The sequence below is a fragment of the Tachypleus tridentatus genome, chromosome 1 (genome assembly GCF_004210375.1).
Source record: "Tachypleus tridentatus isolate NWPU-2018 chromosome 1, ASM421037v1, whole genome shotgun sequence".
NCBI lineage: Eukaryota > Metazoa > Arthropoda > Merostomata > Xiphosura > Limulidae > Tachypleus > Tachypleus tridentatus.
The window spans coordinates 155797888-155824250 of record NC_134825.1 but is presented as its reverse complement, the minus strand read 5'-3'; the positions used below and the strand labels follow the sequence as shown (position 1 = coordinate 155824250).

The 26363-nt window shown below is 32.2% G+C and overlaps 1 protein-coding gene across 3 annotated transcripts; it reads right to left on the bottom strand.

Annotated features, from left to right (window-relative positions):
- Positions 1-13563: 13563 nt before the first annotated feature.
- Positions 13564-21056, bottom strand: LOC143228185 (procollagen galactosyltransferase 2). Of its 3 annotated transcripts, none has more exons than XR_013015249.1 (3): positions 20557-21055; positions 14953-20195; positions 13564-13733 (listed from the first exon to the last, which is right to left on the bottom strand). XR_013015249.1 is itself a non-coding variant. In XM_076459494.1 (3 exons), exon 2 carries the CDS (start codon positions 20075-20077, stop codon positions 18311-18313), a length of 1767 nt encoding a protein of 588 aa, XP_076315609.1. In that variant the 5' UTR covers positions 20078-20195; positions 20557-21056; the 3' UTR covers positions 13772-16796; positions 18263-18310. The 3 variants fall into 3 exon arrangements, 2 of the variants coding, with proteins under 2 accessions (XP_076315609.1, XP_076315616.1); XM_076459494.1 differs by lacking the exon at positions 13564-13733 and having other exon boundaries at positions 13772-16796; positions 18263-20195; positions 20557-21056; XM_076459501.1 differs by lacking the exon at positions 13564-13733 and having other exon boundaries at positions 13772-20195; positions 20557-21056.
- Between the last annotated feature and the right edge of the window lie 5307 nt (positions 21057-26363).

Here is a 26363-nt window from a genome sequence, read left to right as displayed (position 1 = left end):
GAATGTGTTATTTGATGTATTTATCTAGAAACAAAATGTGTAAGATTATTGGAATTAATTACAGTAATCCATGAACAGATGTGATTAGTTGACAGTTTTTTTGAGAAGAGTATGGATATTTATTTTATTATAGAAATTTGCTCACTGATGAGTCACTTGTTCCAAGTGAAGATTGTTTCTGAGGACAAACTTATAACAAAGTATTTGAAAAACAAAAATGAGGTCAAAGTGATTGGTGAGTCTAACCATTCTCATTACAAACAGCAATGGTATAAAAATGTTTTTTTAGGCTGCATATCTATTCATTGCTTTTAATATCATGGATTCATTATGTTTCATTTTAACTGAAGAGTGAAAAACAGCAAGAATACTTGAGTGACTAAATATGGTTTTGCATTATTATAAAAAAAAAAAAGTCACTTTGAAAGTGATTCTTGGATGCACATTTTGTTGACTTACCTGTGCAATGTTGATATAAAAATGTATTGTCAGTTTGCATATCTTTTTATTTCTTCTAATAACCCGTAATGTTACAGATGAATAGAGAAATGCAAGAATATCCAAGTGATTAACCAGTTTTGCATTATTTGAAAAAAAAACTCAATTCAAAGTGATTGGTGATTGCATATTTTGCAACTGAGCTAGCCTTAAAAGTAACACTTGAATGAGGAACAAAATATGAGGAATTTTGACAAAGATCTCTGTATATCTTTAATGTGTCACTTTGCCAGAACTGGATTTTAATAAATGCTTGATGTGGTTATCTTAAATATGTAATCTCACAGTAAATCAATATGAGTAGGCAGTGAACATTTGTATTTTCTTTTATTATGAGTATGACTTAACTTGGATGTGAAGAGCTTTATAGATTTTTCTCTATTAGATTGTATTCATATTTTGAAGATAAATAGTCCAAATTAACTTTAAGTGACAAGTGTCACTGTATATTTTGCAAAACTTTAGCCCTGTGGTGTGTTAACAAAATAATAGAAAACTTTAGGTGATTTTATTGAAACATGGAAGATGAGATTATAGATCAAACTTTTAGTTAGATTTTATAAACCTTAAATATTCCAAAATATGACAGCCTTTTAATTTTTCTTTTTTTTTATTTGATTATATCTCACAATTCTAGAACAAATAAGCCCCATTTGGAACTTTTATGCACACTTTTCCCTAAGAGTAGAATACACTTCTGTAATTTCCATTAAATCGTTTTTGGTGTTTACAGAATGGAGACCACTTTCTGGTTTTTGTTATGTATATCTCTTGCACCTATGGTTAGACAGGTTAAAAATCAAAGTCTTCATTTAAATGGCCTGCTTAATAATTTGTATCAACATTACATCCTTGTGATTTCTATCTCTGTGATAGTCAGAAAAGTCTAAAAGTTCATTGTCTTCTGAGTTAAAAATAATAATTATATAGTCAGAAAAGTCTAAAAGGTTCACTGTCTTCTGAGTTAAAAATAATAATTATAATAAATGTCTGGTTTCTATTTAAAAAAGGGGCCACTTCTTTTATTTTAAAACATAACTTCACCACACACATTGTAGTACTGGCTATGCCTTTGAGTTACCAGTACATAATAGATCTGTTCATGTTATTTATTGCCAGCAATGTTTTTCAAATGCCAAGCTATTAAATATTTATGAAGAAATTTGAAGATTGAAAAATATAAGATCCAGAAAGCCCCACAATGGTACAGCAGCATGTCTGTGAACTCGCATCACTAAATATTGGGTTTCAGTAGCTGTGGGGGCACAGCATACATTGTCCATTGTGAAGCTTTGTGCTTATTTCCAAACAAATGAACAACAAAAAATCCAGAAAAGTAACTTTAGATATTTAATATTCTTATGGTTACATCAGCATAAGGTCTTATTTTCTTGGATTACTACATATGTATACAATAACAGAAATAATTATAGAAACTCATAAATATTAAAAGTATATTAGTTTTTGCTGAAACATCCAGGTAAAAGAACAATGAGTTGCTTTTGTTGACCTAGGCTTTTAGGTTGAACTTGTTGAACTCCCTCAATTCATAAAACTCAGAACTTCTCCAGGGCAGTATTTGCTTATATTCTTAGCATACCAAAGGAGGAAATTCTCTCCAAAATGGAAGACCAGACATATTTAGCTGTCTGGCAGACTTCTAATAACAGAAAATGGAAAATGTAAGCAAAATAGGCTCATTTTTCTTGCATGTTTTTCTTATTGCTTTCACATCAAGGTCAGGATAGGTTATTTGAATTGTCCTGTGCAACTGTGTATTCCAAATCCACTCAGATATTTCACTGATAGTAATATGATAATTCATAAATGTATTGTTTTTGTTTTCCTTTCTGTGCATAATGTGAAGTCAAGGTACACATAATAATGACTATTAATTATCAAAGATTGTGCCTTTCTTATTCTGGGTATTGTTTGAAGTGGAAAGATTCGAAATAAATGTAACTTCTTAAAATGCTCAGATAATTCATTTATGGTGAGGAACAAAAACTGGTCTCACCAGGTCCTGTGTCTTCTCTAGAGCACTTACACATGTAGGTGGTGTTCAGCATTTTGGTTTGTCATTTTGTCTTTGAATGCAAAATACTTTGTTTATCTGTTTTGGTTAAAAGAATGTCCTCAATAATTTAAACCATTGCTTTTTTATAACAGATAAGTGAATAGTACTTTTACTATATTTCAGAACTAAAAACAGGTGAAGAAGTTTCTTTTTTATCTAAATAAACTGCAAACAAATATTAAATTCACTGTGGAAGAGAAAAAGACTGCTACATATATAGAGTGAAGGAACATAGTTTACCAAGGTGTGTGAAGCACCGACATTTGAAGTGTGCAAAATTTTAGTGACAATCCTATAACAATTGAAGAATTATAGAAACTGAAGAAAATGGTTATTTATCACAAATTAAAAAGACATGGGCTCTTAAAAATAAAAATACAGAAATGAATAAGACAAGTCTAGTACCACAGAACTTTAATTGGGTACGTAATTAAACTACTACGAAGTATTTGTTAATGATTGTTGCTCAGTCTTGTGGAAGTTCTGTGGAATCAGGTTTTGATTGACGTTACACTACCCATTCCATCATGGACAGAATCTTTGTAAGCCAGATGACCTAACAAGGACAAAAAACAAAGCTGAATTATAAACTCCAAAGGGTTCTCTTTTAGAGCTATTCAAAACTAGAAGAAAAAAAAGCTACTTTTAGTCAGAGGGAATATGGATGTTTGTATAAAGGCATTAATTTATATCTGTCATTTTGTTTGTATCACCTTACAGATATAAATCCAGAACCTGCCAGTTCAACAGTTCAATAACCATTTGACAGGTTTTGGTATTTTTTTTCATGCACAAGGACTTGCTAATGTGATGGTTGTGTTCATGAGGGAACAGCATTGCTGACAGCTAGTACTTCCTGCTTACCTGTCCTATATTCCATGCTACTGGAGATTATATCTTTCACCCATAGATAAAGTTTATCAGTCAGATCTTAATGATCTAGCATTGCAACTTTTTCTTCAACTTGTATTTTTGTGATTCAAGCCAAGCATTTACTGCTATTGACTTATCCAATTGTTCATGTTCTTTCTTTCCTTCTTTGAAGATAAGCAATAACTCATGAGGGCAGTGAACATTTTCCCATCATTCTGAGGAAGACTGGCCTGAGTTTACACCATTCAACTTGCATGCTCTGGGAAAAACCACAAAACTTGTATTGGCCTTTCCTAACCTCTCTCTCTCAAAGTCGGATATTGTTATCATTAACTCACAATTTATTAGTGACATTTGAGGCAGTAACCATACATAGTCCAAATCTTTGTTTAACATTCTGAAAATTTTCTTACCTTTTCCACAGTGTCCTTATACATGGTAGATATCAGAATGCATAGTAATGAATCAGGTATTTTTTGTAGATATCTCAATTGGCAAGTTCATAGCCTTTTAGAAGACATATGTCTGTGTTTGGTAGGTAGGACGTCAAAGCCAGAAGGAATCTTGGATTAAAATAACATTCAGCATATTTTCCAACACCATTCCCAAGGTTGTTTGGGACAAGGCATAAAAGGTGAGCAGGAAGTATTCAATCTATTCCTATGGGAGTCTGCAGGATATATTACAGAAGAGGGCAAGTTGAAAGAGTTATATTGAAGATATAACTTTTTCTTTTGAGTTATTCTTTAAATTTTAGTTAGATAATTGGGAGACAAATTCCCCCTCCTGTGCAAACACCCATATGTATTCCCTCTCAGTGTTGTAACTCAATAACTAAGAAGTTGCTAATTTACTAGGAAGTACCAACCCTTAAAGAGTGCTTTTTCTATTCCTTCAACAACTCCATCCATTCCCATAGATTCGTTGCCATCAAGACATCAGCCAAAAGACATTCATTTTCTTTTTTCAGCTTTATTGTCTTCTTAATTATAAATAACCAAGCACTGTGGTGAAACTTCAATTTGCTTTATGCTGGTTTGTCAATACATCAGTTGGACACAAGGATGCACAATATGGTATGCTAGGTAATCCTTTTACTGCCTTTTTTGATCATGTGGTTCCTTTTAATTGGATCTAAATTTCCAAAATTATGGTGTCAGGCTCTTGTCATCCCTTTTTCCTAAGTCTAAGAAAGATTGCTCATTTGACAACCATTTCCTGACAGTGTATCAGTAGGACTGAAAACTGCTACAGCATTTGATACTGTGTTATCCATTTTGGTAGTTTGTTTAGCTTGTTCTACCTTTACCATCTTCTGAAATGGGTTCTTGCTTACAACAACTGTGTAGGTTATTCTTTGGTAGTCAGTGGTTGATGCTTTCCTCATTGATACCTGGAGCTGTTCCATAAGTTAGCTGTCTTGTCTAGATGACCATCATTACAATTTACTTGGTTTGGATTTGTATTGAAACATACAACACACCTGTCTTTTAAGAGTTGGGCACCTTTGAGGACATACCTACAGACAGTAAACCTTTTAGACTTGAGGATTTAGTAGTTTCTTTAGAGATGTGGGTACCTTGGGCATTGTCTTCTGGTAATCATTATGCATCCTTTGATGGGAAGATTGCTCTGCTACTTAGTCTTCATCTGTTTTTGTTTTTCTGGCCATGGTAACAATGACAGTGAATGCTGCTAGTAGGTCTAAGGTCTAGGATCCTGTTATGTTGAAATTGATATTGTTGCTATTAAGCACAGGATACTGTTCCTATTAGTGCTGGTGGTATGCTCTACCAATGAAGATGTAATATATGACCTGGATCAGGGGCCAACTTGATCACATATACTCTTAGCTCCACTATGTTTGTTTTGAATTTTGTGCAAAACTACATGAAAGCTGTCTGCACTAAGCTCTTCTATGTCAGATGTACCAGTTAGTAATGTATCTTCTTCCATGGGTTTGGGCACAATATAAGTCAGTCCATGATCTGGATATTCCATCATTGATGGTGTCATAGGCTTCTTCATTCAAGGAAAATTTACAGAATACAGCAGCTTCATAGCCAGAAGAACTTGATTGAAGGGTTCATCTCGGTAATCAAATAACTTCTCAGGATAGGGCAAGATAGTAAAACAACTAACTAGTTGATGACAGAATTATTGGCCATAGTTGAAACTTGGTCTTCAATAGTGGAATTCCAGATTTAAATGCTAAAGTTGGTTGAGTTTTAATTGGTCAAAGGTTTATTCAAGTGTAGAGTTTACAAAGAGACATAATGCTTACTTAAAATTATGAACAACGTACTGGCCAAGTGACACATCTTCTACATTAACATGTATTTGTGCACATTTTCCTGTGCAGAACATTGTGCCCTGAGAACCTGAGGACTTCAAGTCCCTGAATCTTTGTGGGTATTACTTGACTAGCTATAATAGTGGCTATAATACTTTCTGTTGGACAGTAGAAATGCACTTGTCAAACTCTTCAATCCAACCACATTCCTAACCCACCATATAATTATCATTCAGACATCTGTCCCAGTAGAAAGTATTGGAATCGAGACTGCTACTTGAGCCACCACTCTCATTGAAGCTGACTTGGGTTAGGCAGTGCTTGTGTCACTTTTGACTGTTAGCCTTTACCAATACTTTTATTGTTGTTCCTTAGGAACTTTCATCCATTTACAAACCATGCAACAATTGCCTAATACATGTATAAAATGCATCTTCATGGTTCTAAAATGTCTTGTGTAATGAAACAACACTAAAATATTCAGTAAAACAGCTTGCTTGTTAAAAGCATTTAATACTCGATGACTGAAAATATTTTTATCACAACTAAATAAAATGTGATATGTTATGTGTATTGAATTACTCATTCATCATTATTTCATCTTGATCAAGTTACAATACACCACATACAGCTGTTTTCTAAACCACAGGGAAACTTTCTCTTGCCATAGTGTGAGTTTCCTTGCTGCTGTTGTCTCTTCCATGAAACATTCATCACCTGTAGAGTGTCTCAATGATAAAATTGAAACATTCCCTCAGTATTAATTAAAACTTTACAGGTTATACATCACAGTCAGCTTCATGTGCATCAGTTCATAAAACTGAGATCAAACTTTGTCTCTATGCTCTCATTATTTTCTTTTTATTTCCTTCTTAGTTATTACAGTATTTTGTATAACTGATGTATGTATCTGTATTAATTTAATAAAACTTATATTTCTACAACACGTGGACCATATTTGTTTACATAAGTATGTTGCCTGTACCTATGCTTTATATTTATATAAAGAATTTATATAACATTTACATTTAGTGTTATAATAACTTATAAAGCTTGCCTGTAGCTACCACATGAATATTCAAGTTCACTTGGTAGTAACAAACTCATTTATGTTTAAAACTTCATGAATTAATTTTTATGAATTATGTCTTTTGAACTAATTCTTTTTTTAAGATAAAAAATTTGTAGTATTCTGAAATTTCATACACATTCAGAGAAAAATAAACTTACTAGTGATAGATCTAGTAAAGTTTTTCACCAATATCAATAAAAAAGTAACTGATATAAGTGATATGCTCTGCAGATTTCTCACTAATCAGCTAGATTGTTGGAGTGATTTCTTCAAACATTAAACAATATTTTGCATCAGAAAATTCACTCAGTTGCTCAAAGTGTAATGTCTTGCAATGCTCTTTTAGTCACATGATCATCCTAAGTGTATGTAACCAAGTGATCATTCTACAACATAACACATATATTTTAATACCACTTAAAGGATGGAAGTCAAGAATGCTACTTTGTATCAGTTCCTGAATGCTAAACCAAAGTCTCCCAATTACATGTCAGGAGAAGGTGCTGTTGACAGGGGCTCTGACATCCCAACTAGAGGTTGGCTCCTGGTCCGAGTTCACAAGCTTTTTGAAGTACCTTGTCATACAGTCCTACGTGATTCAAAGTATCATGAGCTGCTTTCAATGTTGCATGGAACTTTTCTGTTCTGCAAGATACCTCACCCCAGGGGTTATGATTTTCTCCTGCATTTACCAATTTTCCAACCTGCCAGGGACACAACTCTAGGTGGTGGACAGTGGAAATTATTCACCAGTAGTACATCAATCCACTAGTCACCAGTTATATGGACCAGAGCACTTTCCTTCTGCTGAGATCAATCTCTTGAGGCATTGTTTGTTCAAGTGATCTAAGTCATTTAACTGCAAGTAGATCTTTCCAAGTCAGCAACTGCATCTTGATCAATTTTATAGCCTTTTGCAACATGAGCATACATCCTATGTATAGGAGAGGACTTCTCCTGGACCCAACATCTGTCCCACTCTCACTCTTGTTGTAAGTACTTATAAACCAGGGAGTAAGGATCATTCCTTTAAATGCTTTCCAACAAAAAAGACCAAATATGAGTTAGTATGCAAGTTAACAAAAGCAAAACCAATAAATCTCTTCACAGCAAAAAAAATTTATCCTTCCAGTCCATCAGTAGAACTTTCAGATAAAATTGATTTGCTGACAAGTATCAGATTGTTAGACCTGCTAATAACAGCAAATTTGCTCAGGAAATGAGAGTAATTTGAATCTAATTACTTGAGTTTTTCTAGTGTATGTGTTTAATAATAAGGATGAATGAATAGAGTAAAAAATGATAATTATTTAACAACTAATAAGAAAATGTAACAAATGTACTTTGCTGGATAAAATCACAGTCAAAGTTCTGCAGTTTTCACTTTTTCATGACTGATCTCTATAGAACTAGAACTCGATTTCCAAGTGTAATCTTTGCTTGATGATGTTCTAGTAGAACTGAACTAAGAAATCACATCTAAATTCAACAGGTAAGCTGAGTTTCTTCATCCAGTCGACAATGTTACCTCATGACCTTTGTTTTTTCAAAGCATTTAACATGCTTGAATACAGGAAAATTGTAAAATAGATATGAAAAGATGAAGTTAGTAGTTCTTTAAACTATAACACCAAAAATCATGACCTGATACTGTTGAGTGAACAGTGAAAAATTACCGGGCTAGAAAAAGAATAAACAGATAAAGAAAATAGCAATTATACTGATAAAAACACAATGATTACCCTTTGTTATAACCTGACCCTAACATTAGTTTGAAAGCAATTTTATGCTTATAGTAATAACTCATGCTGTTGTAGCTGAAATAGCTGTTAATTTCACCCTTCTATAACTACTGTAGAAAATCTTTAGTCATGTAAATGAAATGCATTGTTTTCTGTCTAAAACAGAGGCTACATTTGCTCAAACAGTGATTTTCCAAGTTTACCTTTTTGTGTCAGTATTGGTCTGTAACTACAAGCAATTAACTGTTCAGCTCTGTGTAGTAAAAGAAGCAAAAGTGACACAAGCTAGCAGAGGAGCTGTTTTAGCAGCAACTGTATTACTTAGGAAACAAGCTTAAAAATTCCACAACCTCTGTGAAGTCTGGTTGAGGTTTATGCAAGCATTCTGAACTCAACAGAGAGATGGGACTTCAATGAACTGTTCAGAAAGTTTGCAAATATGTTTCTAAAACCAGATTTATGATTTAGTCACATAGGCACAGGTGATATAATCCAATAAAACAGTCACCATGCAGGCTTCCTTGTAGCATCAAAGATATGGCAGTGATAAAATGTAAAGTGACTAAGTAAGGCACCTTTCGTAAAGTACTTGGTCATCTTTAGTGGTCATTGTCAAAAATAAAGAAGGAATATTAAGTTCTATATGGACTTTAGACTGGTAAATGTAACATGCATCAGTACTTCTGGTGGCTGTCTTCTAGACACAAGTTGAATGATGAAAGTAGACTTGTTATTGTTTTCAGCACTTGAGGAAGACTGTATGGTTCTGCATTATGTTATTTAATCTTTGTATTTTGCTTAACACTTCTTAGAGCATAGTGAATTTGCACTTAGAGGACTACAATGTAGAGATCACTCAAGTGTATGGATGCAACAGAGAATGGTATTTAGTTATGTCGAGGATGTTGGCTTGAAACTAAAATTAGGCTGAAACTCAGTTTCTTATCACAAAGTTGATGGATCCATTAATCTTGCAAGAATTGCAGCAGGTAAGATATCATATTATCCAAAAGGTTGACCCATATTTTGTATGAAAATTGGAAGGTGAAAATGTTCTATAACTTGAAATGAATGATGGTATGGAGCACATAATCAAATATATCAATTGCATAATGAGTGCTAATATTACATGACAAAGAATTGTTTGAAATTGTGGGGTTTTCATCAAACATTAATGTCACTACTTGTATGATAGGGAGTTCACAACTTGAGTAGATCATGCATCACTGAAAGGGCTATTCAACTTATAAAATCCAGAAATTATAACTGTGCATTGAATAAGCACACTGCAAGTGTACAACTTCATTGTGTAATGCTACCCATACTAGTAGCATCAAAAGTTGATGTTTGTAATTGTGTGACTTAAACTAGTTGGTTAAATTAAATAATAAAGACTTATTTTCCATTATGCTAAAAAAATCTCATCTGTATTTTTAAATTATAATATACAATAGTACAATGTGCTTAAAAAGCAATTACATGCACCTCCTATGCCTCCTGGTCTTAAAAAACAAACCTTTCAAGCACTGAAGTCTCTTTACATCAACTAAACTTGGGAGGTGATCTGTTGTTGAGCCCACTATCATCACAATGATATGGCAGTAGAACTGTCCACGAATAAGGACCATATCACTGGTCTTCACATTCCTAACCAACATCTTCATGCAATTTATGTTGCAGCACATTCAAATTTTAAAGTGCAAGCAGACAAGAGTACAAAAGTTTAATCACCACAAGTGTGAGAAGAAGAATCTAAAATATAGAAAGGTTACTTTACAACTGGAGGGAGAAATATGTTGGCTCCAAGGACCCTGAGTACATTTGTGACAACTCGAAAGATTCATCACTGGATCATTACAGTGCTCCAAAATTCCATTGCTATGTTGAAAGACCTGCTGTAGGACTCCCATAGACAAGTGATTCTCCTTCACCACACAAATTGTGCAGTATGAATCAAAGTAATTGTTTGGTTTTTATCTTGTTCACTGCACATATTTGTTTGTCAAAGTTGAGGAATATTACTTTATTATTTATTTCTGTTAACTGCTTGCTTTATATTTTATTAGATGTCTTTGAGATACTGAAAGGGTTTTAATGTATATACATTAAAGGGTTTACACTAAGTTCATGTTTTTTAGTTTTGTTTAATTGGTATTATTTCAATGTGCACATCTTTGTAAACAGTGTATTCATGATTGTATCATTATTGTGATTTTATTTTTTATCAATGTATTTTTAAATTTATAAACTGCATTTTCATTTCTGTGATGGATTTTAACATTTTGTAATAATGTATATTTTCACCTGTGTGCTCATACATATAAAGTTGATTTGCATAAAGAGATTTATTTTAAGGTGCTTTTGTTCCATCATTTATTGTACATAGTTCTTTTTATGCATTTCACTGTTAAAGGATGTGGCTTGTCACTGTCAAAGCATTATTGCTTTACAGTATTTACTTCTGTGTTAAAAGACTTCAGTCATGCATTTTTCTGTTAAAAGTTTTGTTTTGTTGTGTAAAGTTGCTTTTCCTGTGCTGTTACATGTATTGTAGCACAAGTGTTTATACAAAAGTCACTTCAACTTAATGAATGTGCAAGTTCAATTTTGATTGGTTTTAAGTTTTAAATTTGAAGGCTGCTGAGTCATCCTGGAACACAGGAGTGAGAAGTGTGATATACAGCTGACCACAAGCACTTATCTCAGTGTTAAGCTACTTTAAACTTGACTTTGGTTGTGTGCAATACATGCTGTGAATCTTCACCCTTTGTGCCCAGTCTCTTTCTTTTGGTTCTTAAGACTCAGATACAATGTTCTCATTGCTCTGTAAAAGAATATTTGACAAGTTCTCCTGTTTTTGTGGTTCTTTCAGACTACTCAAAGAATACTGGTCAATTACATTTTAAGAACATAAAAGAAAGCAATGAGGGAAAAGGCCATTTGTCCCACCAAAAATATCAGAGCAAACACCTCAGTTCAGATGTAGGCCTTTTCACCATTTACTTATCACATTTTCAGCCTTTTCATTCCATCACTCAAACATACTTTCCATAAATATTTTATTCAAGCTCTGAAAACTTGAATTTTCTGACTCATATCAGTTTCTGTTATTTTATGATCCAGAGAATATTATAAAGTTAATGCTTCTCTTCATTGTTTAAGTGCTATATTCTTGTAATAAAACCAAACATGAAAGTTACAGTGACCTGGTGCTCTTAAGACTGCAACTTGTACAATAAAATGTCCCAGAAGTTTATTGCAATTAAAGGTTTATCAGTAATCATGTCTATGTTAGTTTCCTTACTTTTTCTAGAGAGTGAGTGGCTCAAGGTATTATTGCAGTCGGGTCTGTTTCCACAAGTATTTTGAAACTGATGTACATAAAACTTTTACACAAGATATGAAGTAAATATGGGATAGTCTTCTCAAAATTTGGTTCAGATCTGGATTCTGAAGCATTTTGAAGCATTTTACAATGAGGAGATAGCACATGTTTGGTGGCTTGAGGTTAATAACTTAGTAAAGTTGAATCATTTGTACCAGTTTTCATGAGCAAATTAAGGTTAAGACTCCACAACACAACAAAAATGAACTGGACCATTGATCATTCTGAATTTGAATTTCCAACTTTTACATTATCCAGTATAAATGCATGCAATCTCAAAAAGGAATGGCATGGCAAGGGTATGCAATCTCTGTAATTGCTTTTGTTCAGTATTGAAACAATTTTCTATGTTCTTACAAATTGAAACTTTGAAAATTTTTCATAATTAAAAAAAATTCTTATCACTTTCTGTGAATCCAAAATAGAGTCAAACCTCCCAGACACAGGAATCCTTTTCTTTTTCTTTTTGGAAAGAAAAAGACAAACGTTTAAAAACATTTTATTGCAAAAGTAATATCTGCAATAAAATGTTTTTAAACGTTTGTCTTTTTCTTTCCAATGTAAAATACACTGTATAATACAGTAATATCCAATAAATATATATTTTTTTACTTTTTAGATTGGTCTGCAGCTTTTCAAGAAATAATAATAAAAAATGTACAGTACTTATTTTTTACTGTGCAATAAAATACTTTCTCTTGCACATTACCTCTTTCTTGATATAAATACATTGTACAGTACTATGTACAATAAAATACAATATAGAAATCCAGTTTTCTTGTTTTTTATTTATGTGTGATTATAATGTGATCACCCAAGATCTGGCAAGGCTCAGATCCCAAGACTGCCAGATTTGGGCTATTATATCCTTTTACCATGATTCTCTGGTTAGCACGGATAGTCCCCGTGTAGCTTTGAATGAAATTCAAAACAAACCAACTCTGGTTTAGATTTCTAAATTCATATACTAACAAGCCAATATAGTATTAACTTGCTGTCTTCTGCATTCATTTCATATGAATATACTTTATTATCTGACTTATAAAAACTTTCCTAAGTGAAGATAACTGACTTTGATGTGGATCCAATAATAAAATCTGGAAAAAAATTCAGACATGATGGCTTCATGAGTTACATCCACTTACTTATCCTTAGTTTCAAAAGCAATTTTGAAGTAAATGGACATTGTAATGTTTTTAGTAATTTATTTATTTAAAAATGGCTGATATGGATAGAGAAAGCACAAGTAGAGGAGCAAACAATGTCAGATGACTGAATAAGGTTGAAAGTTGTTCCCTCCTCTACTGGTGCTTTCTCTACCCATACCAGCCATTTTTAAATGAGTACTTTTCTCTACAAGTGGGTTTTCTCATCATCATGGATTTTTAGTAATTTATTAATGAAAAAAAAAATTCAGTTCACACGTGACCTTTGATGTTAATTTTCTGATCTTCTGTTGATAATGTTTATTTAAAAATGACCATGCCCAAACATGTAGAAATGCAGTTGCCTTAAGGAATAACAAAATCCTCTGAACAAGATTTATGACAAACCAAAGTGAAATAAAAGTGCACTACTGTGTCAGAAGGACTGTGTGTGTATTAATAAATAACAACGTTCATATTTTGCAGTTGTTATTCATAGTTTGAGTTTATTTGCTTCTGTGAATTAACTAATGTTACACCATCTCCACTAAGTCTTGTTTCTGGGTTGTGATAGACAAACTGCCGTACAAGGACATAAGTTTCTAAAGAAATAACAGAAGTCTTGGTACTTGTGTCCAATGCTGGAATCTGAAGTTGAAAACAATATCATTGGCCAAAGAGTACTGTTTTTCTTGCATAAAAAATCATTTATTTTACTTCATCAAATTACAAAGATTCATAAATGTATTAAATGCACAAATATGCCTTGTAATATTTATAGAAGTACATATAACCAGTGTAAATGCAAATACAATACTTGGTCCATACACACGAAATTAAAAAAACAACATTGAAAACAACTATTTTTTCTTTGGCACAAATCATCTGGTGCTTCCACACATCATAGTATAAACCTTTTCTTTCATAACAATTTAATAAAAGTTTTTTTTAATTCCATTTAGAATACGTGACTGATATAATAAGCTGACTATAAATCAAGTTTTTTAAATGATCTGTGTCATGAAACTATAGTCAATTATGTTATTAGTCATTTTATAATGTTACTTTAGCTGTAGTATATCTTGAATGAAATACTGTAACTGATAAAATTACCATGAAACACAATCTAAATTAACATGCAATGAAATAAGGTAATTTATATTTATTCATACTTTTAAAAAATTTATAACAGCTATTGTTTCTCAAATGTTTGTATTAGAATGTCAATGATTGTGCCGTATATGTGATTACATACACATTAAGAAATGCATACAACTAAAAATCACTTTAGCAAGCCTACATTTTAGCACTAGACGTCAGTATATAACACAGCATAAAACAAAACATTATTGATGTGAAACACTCTTAAGACATCCATCCACAGAATGACATAAAATATATTTTTGAGGAAACTGTTAAAATATAAGTGTAATTAATTAATTTGATATATAATTTCTGACCAAATTATTTCTTGCATTCCAACGGAATACTTCAATATGAATATTACTGAAGGAAGCCACATCCTACTTCTACAAGTACATAAATCCTTGAAATAATGAATATGCAAGTTATATTTACATGTTTGTTACATTCATGTGCAATTTTTGGGAATCACTTTTACCCACACATATCACTTTTTAAAAACACATTACACATGCAATTAATTTATTTGTCAACAATAGCACTAAGCAAAGTGCATGACCAGAAAAAATTTAATACATACTATTAAACTTCCATATAAAGCAAAACAAGTCAAAATATAAAATACCTGTATTTGGACATAAATATTTGACATTTTAAACACAAGAATAAAAATGCAAGTTACAAAGAATATGAATACATAATATCTGAGAAAAAGGAAACTTACCACAAAAATACTGATCATAGTCCTTACAGTGCTACTTAAAAATAGAGAAACCTGACTTGATGTGGTAATTAGTAATGTGTTTCTTTGTGTCTTCACCATTAATAAATCTTTTTACAGAAATGGAGTCAATTCATTGCAGCTAGATTTTAGACCTGGAACACAATATATATTTTTGTCCTTTTACTTCTCTGCATTAGAATACAGAAATCCATTAAAGTAACAGTGGTTTGCCAAATCAACTTATAGAATTAGTTTGCATTACACATAGATTGCAAAGTATATAATGTAGGTGTTTTAATAGAGAGGCTATTTGTTGAGAATCACCATAGTACCATCACATGGTAACTCCTTGTATCAAACTTATTTTCAAGTGATACCACAAGTTAACACAATTAATGCTACAACATTGCTGACTTGACTAAAGTTACACAAGTTTTCATCCTTTAGAATGAAGAAAGATGGGAGTTTTTGTAACTTCTATATATCTGTAGTTTACAATAATTTTGTCTTCCAATACAAAATGTCTAACTTTACAAAAAAGAATTAATTAAGACTTTTTTTTCTACTCCTGACAAACATTAAACATATAATTAAAACAAGGTTTAAGCAACAGTTTAACTGTTTAAAACCTTAAAACTACCAGATGCATCAAAAAAAGCAATTAAAGGCTTGTATATACTGCACAACCAATACAAAAATAGCTGTCTACAGGAAAAAAATTAAACACAAAACTATTGTTTTCAAATTACATTGTAAAGCAATGTACTAGAATATTTTTATTTTAGTAAGGACTACTACTGTAACTGAGTAAAACTTCAGCCCACTTGTGACTAGAAGCAGTAAAATATAATCACACAAATATGTTAAGTGAAAGTTTCACAAATGTGGTCAACCCAAATTAAAATAAGTTTGAATAAGTAAAATTGTTCCTTACACAATCTACATACTCTGATATTCAGCCACATGATTTATTACTTTGTGTCATGAATACTGTGGAATATCACCACAAACAAGTATTATACAAGGAGAAATCACTGGCTGTACAGTTGTCTTAAAATGTAAAAATCATTTTATAAGTTCACAGTTATTACAATTTTACACAAAGTATGCATACTTTAGTTGCAGCTAGGGAAAAAGTTCTGGATATAACATTAAAGAAAGACTGCTGCCTAAGGAAGTGGCTGTAATGACTAGGCCCCACAAGGTACTGAAACTTACCATGATAAAAGTATGAAACTTGCAACATTTTATAAAAGGTTTGTTTCAACCTTTATCTGGAGAACTGCTTTGAGTTTGTTGTTTTCATGTAAAAATTATGGAACTGTTAGACACACACACACACACACAGATAAGTTTGTGTTAGATGATCTGAAAAAAATTGATCACACTTTCATATTTTAATCTGTTTTTTTCAGAGACTATACTAGATATGAAGTGTTGGGTGGGATGTTTATACATAAAGGTATATTTAGTTTTGGACTTGATGCTTTGGTTGGTAACCTACCAGTTCTTGTGGCTGGCCCAGTTTCCAACTGTATAGGACAAACATGTATGTCAATAGGAATTTGAGCTTGTGATCTTCAGATTGCAAGTCGAGCGACTAACCACCAGGCCACATATTGGGTTTGTATGTATTTATTAAACTCACATATAAAATGATAAAATATGCTGTACTTATACTGGTGATTTCATATGACAACCTATAATATAATATACACAATTTTTAATACATGTGTCTGCTGGTTTTATGGTCTGAAGTATCTATACCAGAATTACATAGGCATGTGATGGTTTTATTGTCTTGAAAGTTTCACTTGTTCTACAGTAATCCCTGTATGGTGAATCTGAAAATATCAATTTTTATACATCACGTACAGATATTTTTACACAATATCAGGATGAATGAGGATGCACATTTGTTTAACATCAATGTTCTTCTCTTTTCTTCAATTTGTTTATATTTCTGTTAACAACTATAATAATAAGAAATGTTCATCGTGGTAAACAAAATAATAATTTGACCTAAGTGAAAGATTTTTTTTCTTCCTTATTTGTTAAAAAATATCCTTATCTGATAGTGAAAAATGAATATTATTTTCCAAACCTATGTAGCTGAATTATAGAAAATATGTTATTAAAACCACAACTTTTATGAAGTTTAAATTTGCAGGCTGTGTTATCAATCATAACAGTACATTATAACACTTGCATAAAAATCAGGAATCTAAGTTCTTAGATTTAATCCTTTTCCTTTTTATGTAATAAAAAAATCCACGTCCTTAAAAACTGACTCCTTCCTTTCATTGTCCTACCAAACACACATTTTACTTTTATTTAACCGTTAAAAAAAAACCCAACAGAATTCTGTGATACATGCATTCAGAAAATGAATTAAAATACACTATAAACCCAACGACTACCCCAAATATCAGACTTCATACTCTTTTTAAAATTTGATACCTTGTTCTGTACAGTACTTCTGTAGGTGTCGAATTTCACAGCAACTATCTTATTTTTGGACCTAACGTTTTGTATCATTATATCTTTTTTAGCCAAAATGCTAGATACTTATCAATACAATGCCAATGGCCAGTTCAGTTCAGATTTCTTTGTTGACAATGAAATATAAAACACTTTGCTTTTAGGCTCTTCACAGATGTTTGCTCATTCATTATAATGGTGCAATATTTAGTATATCCCATGCAAGAACAGATTTTAAACAAATCAGAGCTTACATTAATGCTCCTGTGAACTAAAACAATTATATATATAAATATATATTTTTATATATTCCATTGGGCTGTTACTGTAGACAAAAATAATGCAATAACTTCATTCCATTAATTTAAATACTTTTGTTATCATGTGTGTGTGTGTGTGTGTGTGTGTGTGTGTGTGTGTGTGTGTGTGTTTTTAAGATTTAAAGGTTACATTTTTAAATGTGTGTGTTTATATGCTGGACTTTCACAGTTCAGATTTCTTTGAGATTTGTATGCCTCTAAAAATCTATCTGTACGGTTCTTCCACCAATAAAATGAACAATCTGAAAACAAACAAACAAAATTACTTGTTCTTATCCAACAAGAAAAGTACCTTTGCAAACATTTGTTGTCCCAGGCATCTAGCAACATGAATTTATATCTCTGGTGTTGCAAGATTGCAAGAATGAGTTATTAAACTTAAGTTTAGTAACAACTGTAAAAATAAAATAGTTATGTTGTGTAAGAGGCAATGTATAAAGTGTTAACTTAAAAATTTTATATCCTATGCCTGATTGTTAGTCCAAAGCTTTATAAAATTCCATACATACAGTTTCATCCACCTGTAGTTTATCTCCATAGTAACACAAGTTTTATGTTCACAATTCATCCCTTGTGGCATAAGTGATGGTTCCAGAGTCTTCTGTGTCACTTATGTAATTGTCCTCTCCAGTATAATGAGTAGGATAAACCAAAAGTGGATTGGTAGAAAATGCCTTCAAATTTCTCTTAGCAAAGTACTGTTTCCAACTTTCTTCTGGATGACGATTAAACATGATTGGCAGGTATTCATCCACAGGGACCATTTTAGACAGTGGCTGAGCATTTACTAATTTATAGGCACCTTCCAAGGTAATTATATAACAAAGTGTCCAATAAGAATAGTCTACATGAACTAATGTTGATATGTCCTCAACAACTGGTTCATTTGAATCAGATAGTCGTTTTCTACCTAGATAAATTAGGTCCCATTCCAATTGTTTTTGCTTCATTTCATTCATTAATTTGTTTAACTTCTGGCGAAAGTAAGGTTCAAAACGAATATCATCTTCAAATACTAAAGCTGTTCTGTGTTGATTACGAATAATATCTTTCCAAATAGTGTAGTGACTCATAAAACATCCTATTTCTCCCATAGTTAAAGGTCTTTTATGATATGGATCTTTATATCCTGGAAGCATTTTAATTCCTTGTTCTTGAATGTAAGTTTCATTCAATTGTTTACCATCTACAGCATCAATAATCTCTGCTTTTATACCTAATACATCAAAACAGTATAGCATTCGTTTTCTTCTTTCAAACCTACGTAACAAATTAATCATATAAGCCTGGTCAAAACCCAGAGTATCTTTAGGAGGATAAGATACAAGATGCTGAAGATAAGGGGAAACATCTAAAGGTGGTCCATCAACAGTCACCTCTAATTTAAGATTAATCAGCTGTTCCTTGTCATCAGTCAATGTATTTGTTGCTTCCATTGGTGGGAGAATGAACCCAAACACTTCTGTGTTCAAAACATACATTTTAGTGTTTGCAGCTTTAGCCGAATGTGCAAAAGTGATAATATCATCTCTGGGACCCAAATACCCAGACAGTTGATCAGGATTATATGTTAAACTGGCTGATTTTTTATGATGCAAGTTTACCAAAACTGCAGAATGAACCATTGGAACCTCAAAGCATCCTGTATTTTCATAATTCAAGATAGGGAGGTAATCTTTAGTTCTTACATAATAACCTTTTTCTGTCATTCCACACCAAAAATTTGAATATGATCCTAATGATTCTAACATTGGTGCTATAACAGTTTTTTTCTGCTCAAGCAGTCTTATCAAAGTGTTTTCATTTGTTAAAAATACATCACAATCAACCATAAAAATATAATCTGCCCAGAGATTTCTAGCTACTTCTAAAGCGTTTTCACGTAAGTTCATTATATGATCAAAATGAATTGGTGACCAGTCAAAGATGCCTTTTTCATCCAGATATGAATCATATGTGTCATCTACAACCAAATCAACCTTATGATAGTTCTTTTTTACCTTAGTAACCCAAGCTTTAATTACAGAACTGCTTTCATCCAAATTATGATCAGTTCTTATCCATAAAATAATGCGAGATTTTGGATAATTTAGATTTTCTAGCTGCCCAAAAAAATATGGTAATGTATGAGCTTTATTTCGTGCTAAAATTGCTATCAAAATAGTTGGTAAAAACTCTTCAGCTCTTTCATCTTCTGAACTATTTAATTTTTTTTTCACCAGATTTTGCTCACTCAAAGCAGGTTTTGAACACAGGTGAATAAAAGTTCCTAAAATTAAAATAACTGAAAGCATTTTACATCGATACTTCAGACTATTAATCATGACAACAGACTACAATCAGCAGTCGATAACTTACATAGTTGGTATTACAATTTAAGATAATCTGGTGGTGGTGTTTTTACAATAAATTCTCCAGTCTCCAGTATTTTAAAGCTAGAACCTAAAAAATAAAAACAAAAAATTCAGACTTACATTACTCAAAAATACATTTTATAAAAATTCTTAACTGTGAAGCTCATAACACGATAATTTAATTATCATAATGTAACCAAGTTTGACCAACAGCAACCACTATGTTGGGGCTAGGCTAAACTAATCCAACCAAGCCTTCGAGTCAGTTGCTAATTATTTTATTTTAAATAACCCTGAAAGTGAGAGTAACTCAATAAGACTAACAGAATCACATACAAATGCGTGACATTTTCTAAAACGGTTAAAAAATGGAATTCTTAAAAGTGATCTAATCACGATTAATTATAAAAACAACACTGAATTTCAGATTTAGAGTATATCTGTCTTACCAAAATAATTTTCGAATATATCTTTTTCAGTCAGTTTTACCGTCTCTATTATACAGACTAAACTTAACAAGTCAATGACCTAAGCCAACACTACAAATTAAAAATAATCCGCAGCACATATCGTGGTCATGGACAGTTGTGACGTAAGCGTACACATTTTGTATCGAATTTTCAAACTTTTGACTTAGTCATTTAATGGAACTGGTAAAATTGAACGGTTATCCGTAAACAACTCAAGCATTTATTGATTGAATGTGTGACAGAGCTAAATGAAACTATTAAACATTCATTTATAGAATAGCATCTAATACAGTATCTTATTTACAAACTTGTTCTAATTAAATGAAACTTTATTAATAATTTGCAAATAAGTATTGATCATTTATATAAATAATATTGACTGTTCTCGTAGTGTTTTAATAGTTCTAAGTACTGTTTTATAAATAAAGTGCTATTAGGGTGTTTAATGTGTTGAAATTTGTTTTTTTAATGTTTTAAATTAAATACTTATCGAATGCAGGAGCAGATCCAGGGTGAACTCTGTGACCTGATCCTCCTTTATAGATACCTCAAAATGTTAAAACACAGATCAAGTATCGAGAAAACAAAATTAATCGAGCCTTATTTTCAACAAAGCTATATTGTTTTTTGATCTAAAAAGTATTAGAAGAAAAGCGACACATTCCAGATAATTACAAAATAATCTTTTATTTTAATTAACCAACGTTTCATCTTTGCGGCTTCATCAGTTATGCTGGTTAAAATATAAAGCTATTTTTATAATTATCTGGGAGTATAAAGATCGTTTTTTTCTAACTTTTTTATCAAAATGTGTAAATCCTTCCAGTATACATTACTGAAAGACAACAAAATATTCTAATGTTTCCTAGAAGGCATACGATTTCATAACATAATTTGAACCACAGAGATGTTTGAATAACATCCTTACAACGTCTTTGGCTGTTTCTGATCAGCGCCTTCTTTGCCAGAATCTTAATAGGAGAAATGCGAACCCAGATAATTAAATACGTTGTTTCATAAAAAAAAAAGCACAGTCATGGAATAATTAAGAAACAAAATGCGCCAAATGTCATAGTTTTATGTCTATTATAATAACATTATTCAGGGTCTGTTCTCGAAGACTGTGATGACGAGAAAACTCACTTGTAGAGAAAATTATATATATAAAAACGGCTGGCACGGGTAAAGAAAGCACTAGTAGAGGAGCGAACAACATATGAATTGTTTAATTACAATCTTGGTAAATATATAGCATTTGCATTTTCCAAATATGTAACATCAACTAGCTCATTCATCAAATACTCCTTTAATTTCAAATTTAACCTTAATCAACTTAATCAAAAAGCCTTAATGGCCAGTTTCGATGTCATATCCCTCTTTACAGAAATCCCAACCACTAAAGCCTGCAAGATAGCCTTAGAACTCTATATCCGAGACCTTAACCCATCAATAGACATTCTCAGCAACCAATTAGCAACCCTTATAGAATTCACCACGATGAAGACAAACTTCATGTTCAACAACCACAACTATATACAAACAAATGGCCTAAGCATGGGCAATCCAGTATCACCAGTTCTAGCCAATATTTTTATGACACAAGTTGAAACACAAGCAATTAACACAGCATTACATCCACCACTATACTGGTACAGATATGTAGATGATACAATAGCGGGATTCACATCTACAGAACACACACCTAATTTTTTCAATCAAATTAACTCTATACATCCCAACATTAACATCGCATGTGAACAGAAAGAAATCAATCACATATCATTTCTTAACCTCAAAATTACAAGAACCGATACAATTTAAAACAGGAATCCACAGAAAAAATCACCCATACTGGACTATACATTCCTTGGGATTCATCACATGAAACAAAACAAAAACTCAACATACTAAGAAACCAAACAAACACAGCTATAAAACTATGCTCACCAGATAAAATTAACGACGAATTAGACAAAATAAAACAATACTTCATCAACATCAATAAGTTTTCTCCACAAACCATAGAAAACGTTGTTAAATTTTAATTTGGAAAAAAGCTTTGTCCAATGAAGAGGAAATACATATTGTGGGAAGAACCTATTCTTTAATGTTAAGATACACTGTAAATGTTACCTGATCTTTCAAAAGGACCAAAGAACCCGACCACAGCAGAAAATAATTCCTGTTCTATCTCATGCAGTGTCTTTCTCTAAATAATTAAAGGATGTATGTTGCTATGTAAAACTCATTTATTTTTCGATAACACAAAGTATATATATCTATGTTTACATCGTTTCACCATATTAATATGGTATATCCAAATAGTTATTGTAATTGATGGTGCCGGATTAACCTGGTGAAACGTTGTGACTATCGATACTATACTTTGCGCGTCCAATAATAAATAAGTATTAAGCTGAACTGTCTTTCTTTGTCATAACAACATAGACCTCATCTTAGATATTTATATTTCTACTTCTTCTCTACTGTCAATGGAGAAAAGATGAAATTAAGCACGTCCTCCTAGTTATTCAAACTCTATAATTTTGATCCAAGTACAAATAAAAGTGTGTTTAACAGTTTTATCATAGAAAAATTGTTTGAATTTGTTGATAAATGAGAGTCGAACTTCTGATCCACAATTTGGCATGGTAACCATTAAGCCACGCTCGGCTTGGTTTTAGAAATGCTTATATTGAAAGTAAAAGAATGCCAAAGAAAACAATGTAAAAATAAAGTCAATATACATTAAAATTAAAAATAACTTAATATTTGACGTCGCATAATAAAGGTCTGAACTATTTTCAACAGAGATGTTTGAGCTTAAAACTGTTAACACATTTTAATATAATATAGACAGATATTAACATTGAGAGTAAATTATCGTACAGATTACTAATAACGTAGTTGAGTCTTACTAGATATTTAATTCTAAAATTTCTTCCTGACAATGGTAAAATGGAAAGAATATACAATAGACCTTGGTGTTTTGTGTTTGAAAATATCTTTTATGTGTCAGATAGAGTAAGAAGAACTTTAATGATTTCTTTTTAAAATGTAAAAATCTTCCTTGAATATATATTTAACATGAAATATAAACTTCTGTGGCTTTAGATCGGTTATCTAGTTAATCTAAACAATTATTTGCTGGCATCTTTTAGCAAATTAGAAAGTATAGATTTATTTTTATTTGACAAATGTAATGTGCTGCCCTCTCTTAGCAAGGTTATAAGCTAAACATCTTATTACTGTTTATTTCTGAAGTGTTAATTTATACAAAAACTAACATACTTATTTCGGTTTAACCAAAATAAATAAAAGGAATTGACCGAGTAGAATATAATGTTGATTATTTTATATCGGTTTGTAATTGTACAAACATTTTACATAAGTTAGCATAGATATAATATAAATGTTAACTAATATATTAAACCTAAAAATAATATAATTGTTTCAGGTTAAAAAGTCCTTGTATGACAATAGTGACTTTAAGCTGGCGCTAGTATTACCAATTCAAATTTACATTTTAGTAACATGCCGAAATAGTTTATCAGAGGTTTAGAGAGGGCATTGTTTATGGCAACGTTTCGTTTGGTTATTATTAACTGTGTGATTTTTACAATAAACTTAAATTTTCAGACGTGAGAGGACGTTATAAGATTGAGTCAATCCCGCTACTCTAAGAGTTATCACGTGGAAAGCAGTTATCAACTGAGAATAATGATGAATGTAACCTCAATTTCTTACAGATACGGTAATAACGCCCCCCCCCTTATAAATTTTTATACAAATCAACACTGGTAGTTTATGAGGGGCAAGTTTTAAAATTCGAATGAACACATTTTAGATACTAGCAGTTGCTACAATTAATATAAAAAATGGTTCACATTTAAGTTTGCTTTTTTGTTTTTGTTTGTTTGTTTTGAATTTCGCGCAAAGCTACTCGAGGGCTATCTGCGCTAGCCGTCCCTAATTTAGCAGTGTAAGACTAGAGGGAATGCAGCTAGTCATCACCAACCACCGCCAACTCTTTGGCTACTCTTTTACCAGCGAATAGTGGGATTGATCGTCACATTATAACGCCCCCACGGCTGAAAGGGCGAGCATGTTTGATGCGACCGGGATTCGAACCCGCGACCTTCGGATTACGAGTCGAACGCCGGGCCAAGTTTACAAAAAATACATTTAGCTTCGAATGGAATTTTAAAATTGTACCTAAATCATATGCAAGTGCTCGACATGACTGGGAGTAGAGCGTGAAGCATAGTATTTTTTTACAACGTGACACCTAACAACATTGGTAAAAAATTATTATGACTAGTCAAAACATCAAATGATCTTGACAAATGATTTTCCGGCACTGCGTACCGGTATTAAAATGTACCAGACCGTACCATCTTACTTTCAGGGATGACTATTCCTGAATTTTGGGGTGTCCGACTGGGATTGGTTTGGTTTGTTTTGAATTTCGCGCAAAGCTATACGAGAGTTATCTGCGTAAGGCGTTCCTAATTTAGTAGTGTAAGACTAGAGGGAAGGTAGGTAGTCATCATCATCCACCGATAACTCTTGGACTATTCTTTTACCAAGGAATAGTGGGATTGACCGTAACATAATAATGATTTAGACTGGATGTCTAGATCATATATTCAATAAAAAATAACAGATATTTGGCCGGCCTTGGCAAGTGGTTAGAGCGCTTGACACGCAATTTGAGTGTGGGGGGCTCGAATCTCCGTTCGTCTAAACATGCTCGCCATTTCAGCCATATATACGTTATAATGTTATAGCTAATACCAGTCTTCATTGGTAAAAGAATAGTCCAAAAGTTGGCGGTGTGTGGTGATGACTGGTGCCCACTGTCTACTCTTTCAGTGCTAAATCCGAGACGGTTAGTGCAGATATCCCTGGTGTAGCTTTGGATGAAATTGAAACCACTGAAATATATTAAACCCCTTCTTGTATCAAACTACTTGGATTTAAGTAAGACAATTTTTAAATTAAACTTCGAGCCCAGTATAAAATACATCTGCAGTAAATTTTACCTTTTATTTGAAAAACAAATGTTTAACAGTCATTTTAAGACACGTATTAATACAATTATATTTTAGTCCAGTGGAAAGTTATTTAAAAAATTGAAAACTCGTATGTTTAAATATTCTTTGTCTTCTGACGATATAGGAGTCAGTCAGCCAGCATTACCCACCACAGGAACTTGTCCGACTGTTTTAAGTTTAATAATAAGATTTAATGTCACTTTCTGCCACATGCCTTCAGCTGAAAGTGCTTGGTGTGTTAATCGACTTTACAACTCGAACCTTAAGGTCTTAGATCTGTACTCTAATAGATTAATCACTAAACCGAATACCACCCACTGGCATCATAAGAAAAGTTTCACAGCGGTTGTAAGGTTTATGTTAAATATTACCACCTGCTTAAATGTCAATCAGTAAGATAAAGAACGTGTAAAACAAACACTGTCAAGTGAAGGCCGAATTAAAGGATTAAGGACCAGTAAAGCTTGGTGTTGTAAAACATTTTCATACATTGTTCACCCCAGGCTAGAATAACGATAATGCTAAACATGGGATTAGTTTGCTGTCTTGCTGTGTATCTTTAAGTACAGTTTGTTTTTATTTTCTTTATTAAATTAATTAAATACCCAGGTTTCCTGATCGCTTGTAACGCCAGTCCAAACAACGTTGTTAATCGTAAAAAAATGTGAGTTAAGGCATTTATTTAAAGTACTGTTTTAACGGACAAGTGTTTACACTATTAGAGCTTAA

What these genes read in the sequence shown, in the direction of transcription:
- LOC143228185 (XM_076459501.1), bottom strand. Translation starts at nt 20,077, where the DNA reads ATGATTAATAGTCTGAAGTATCGATGTAAAATGCTTTCAGTTATTTTA.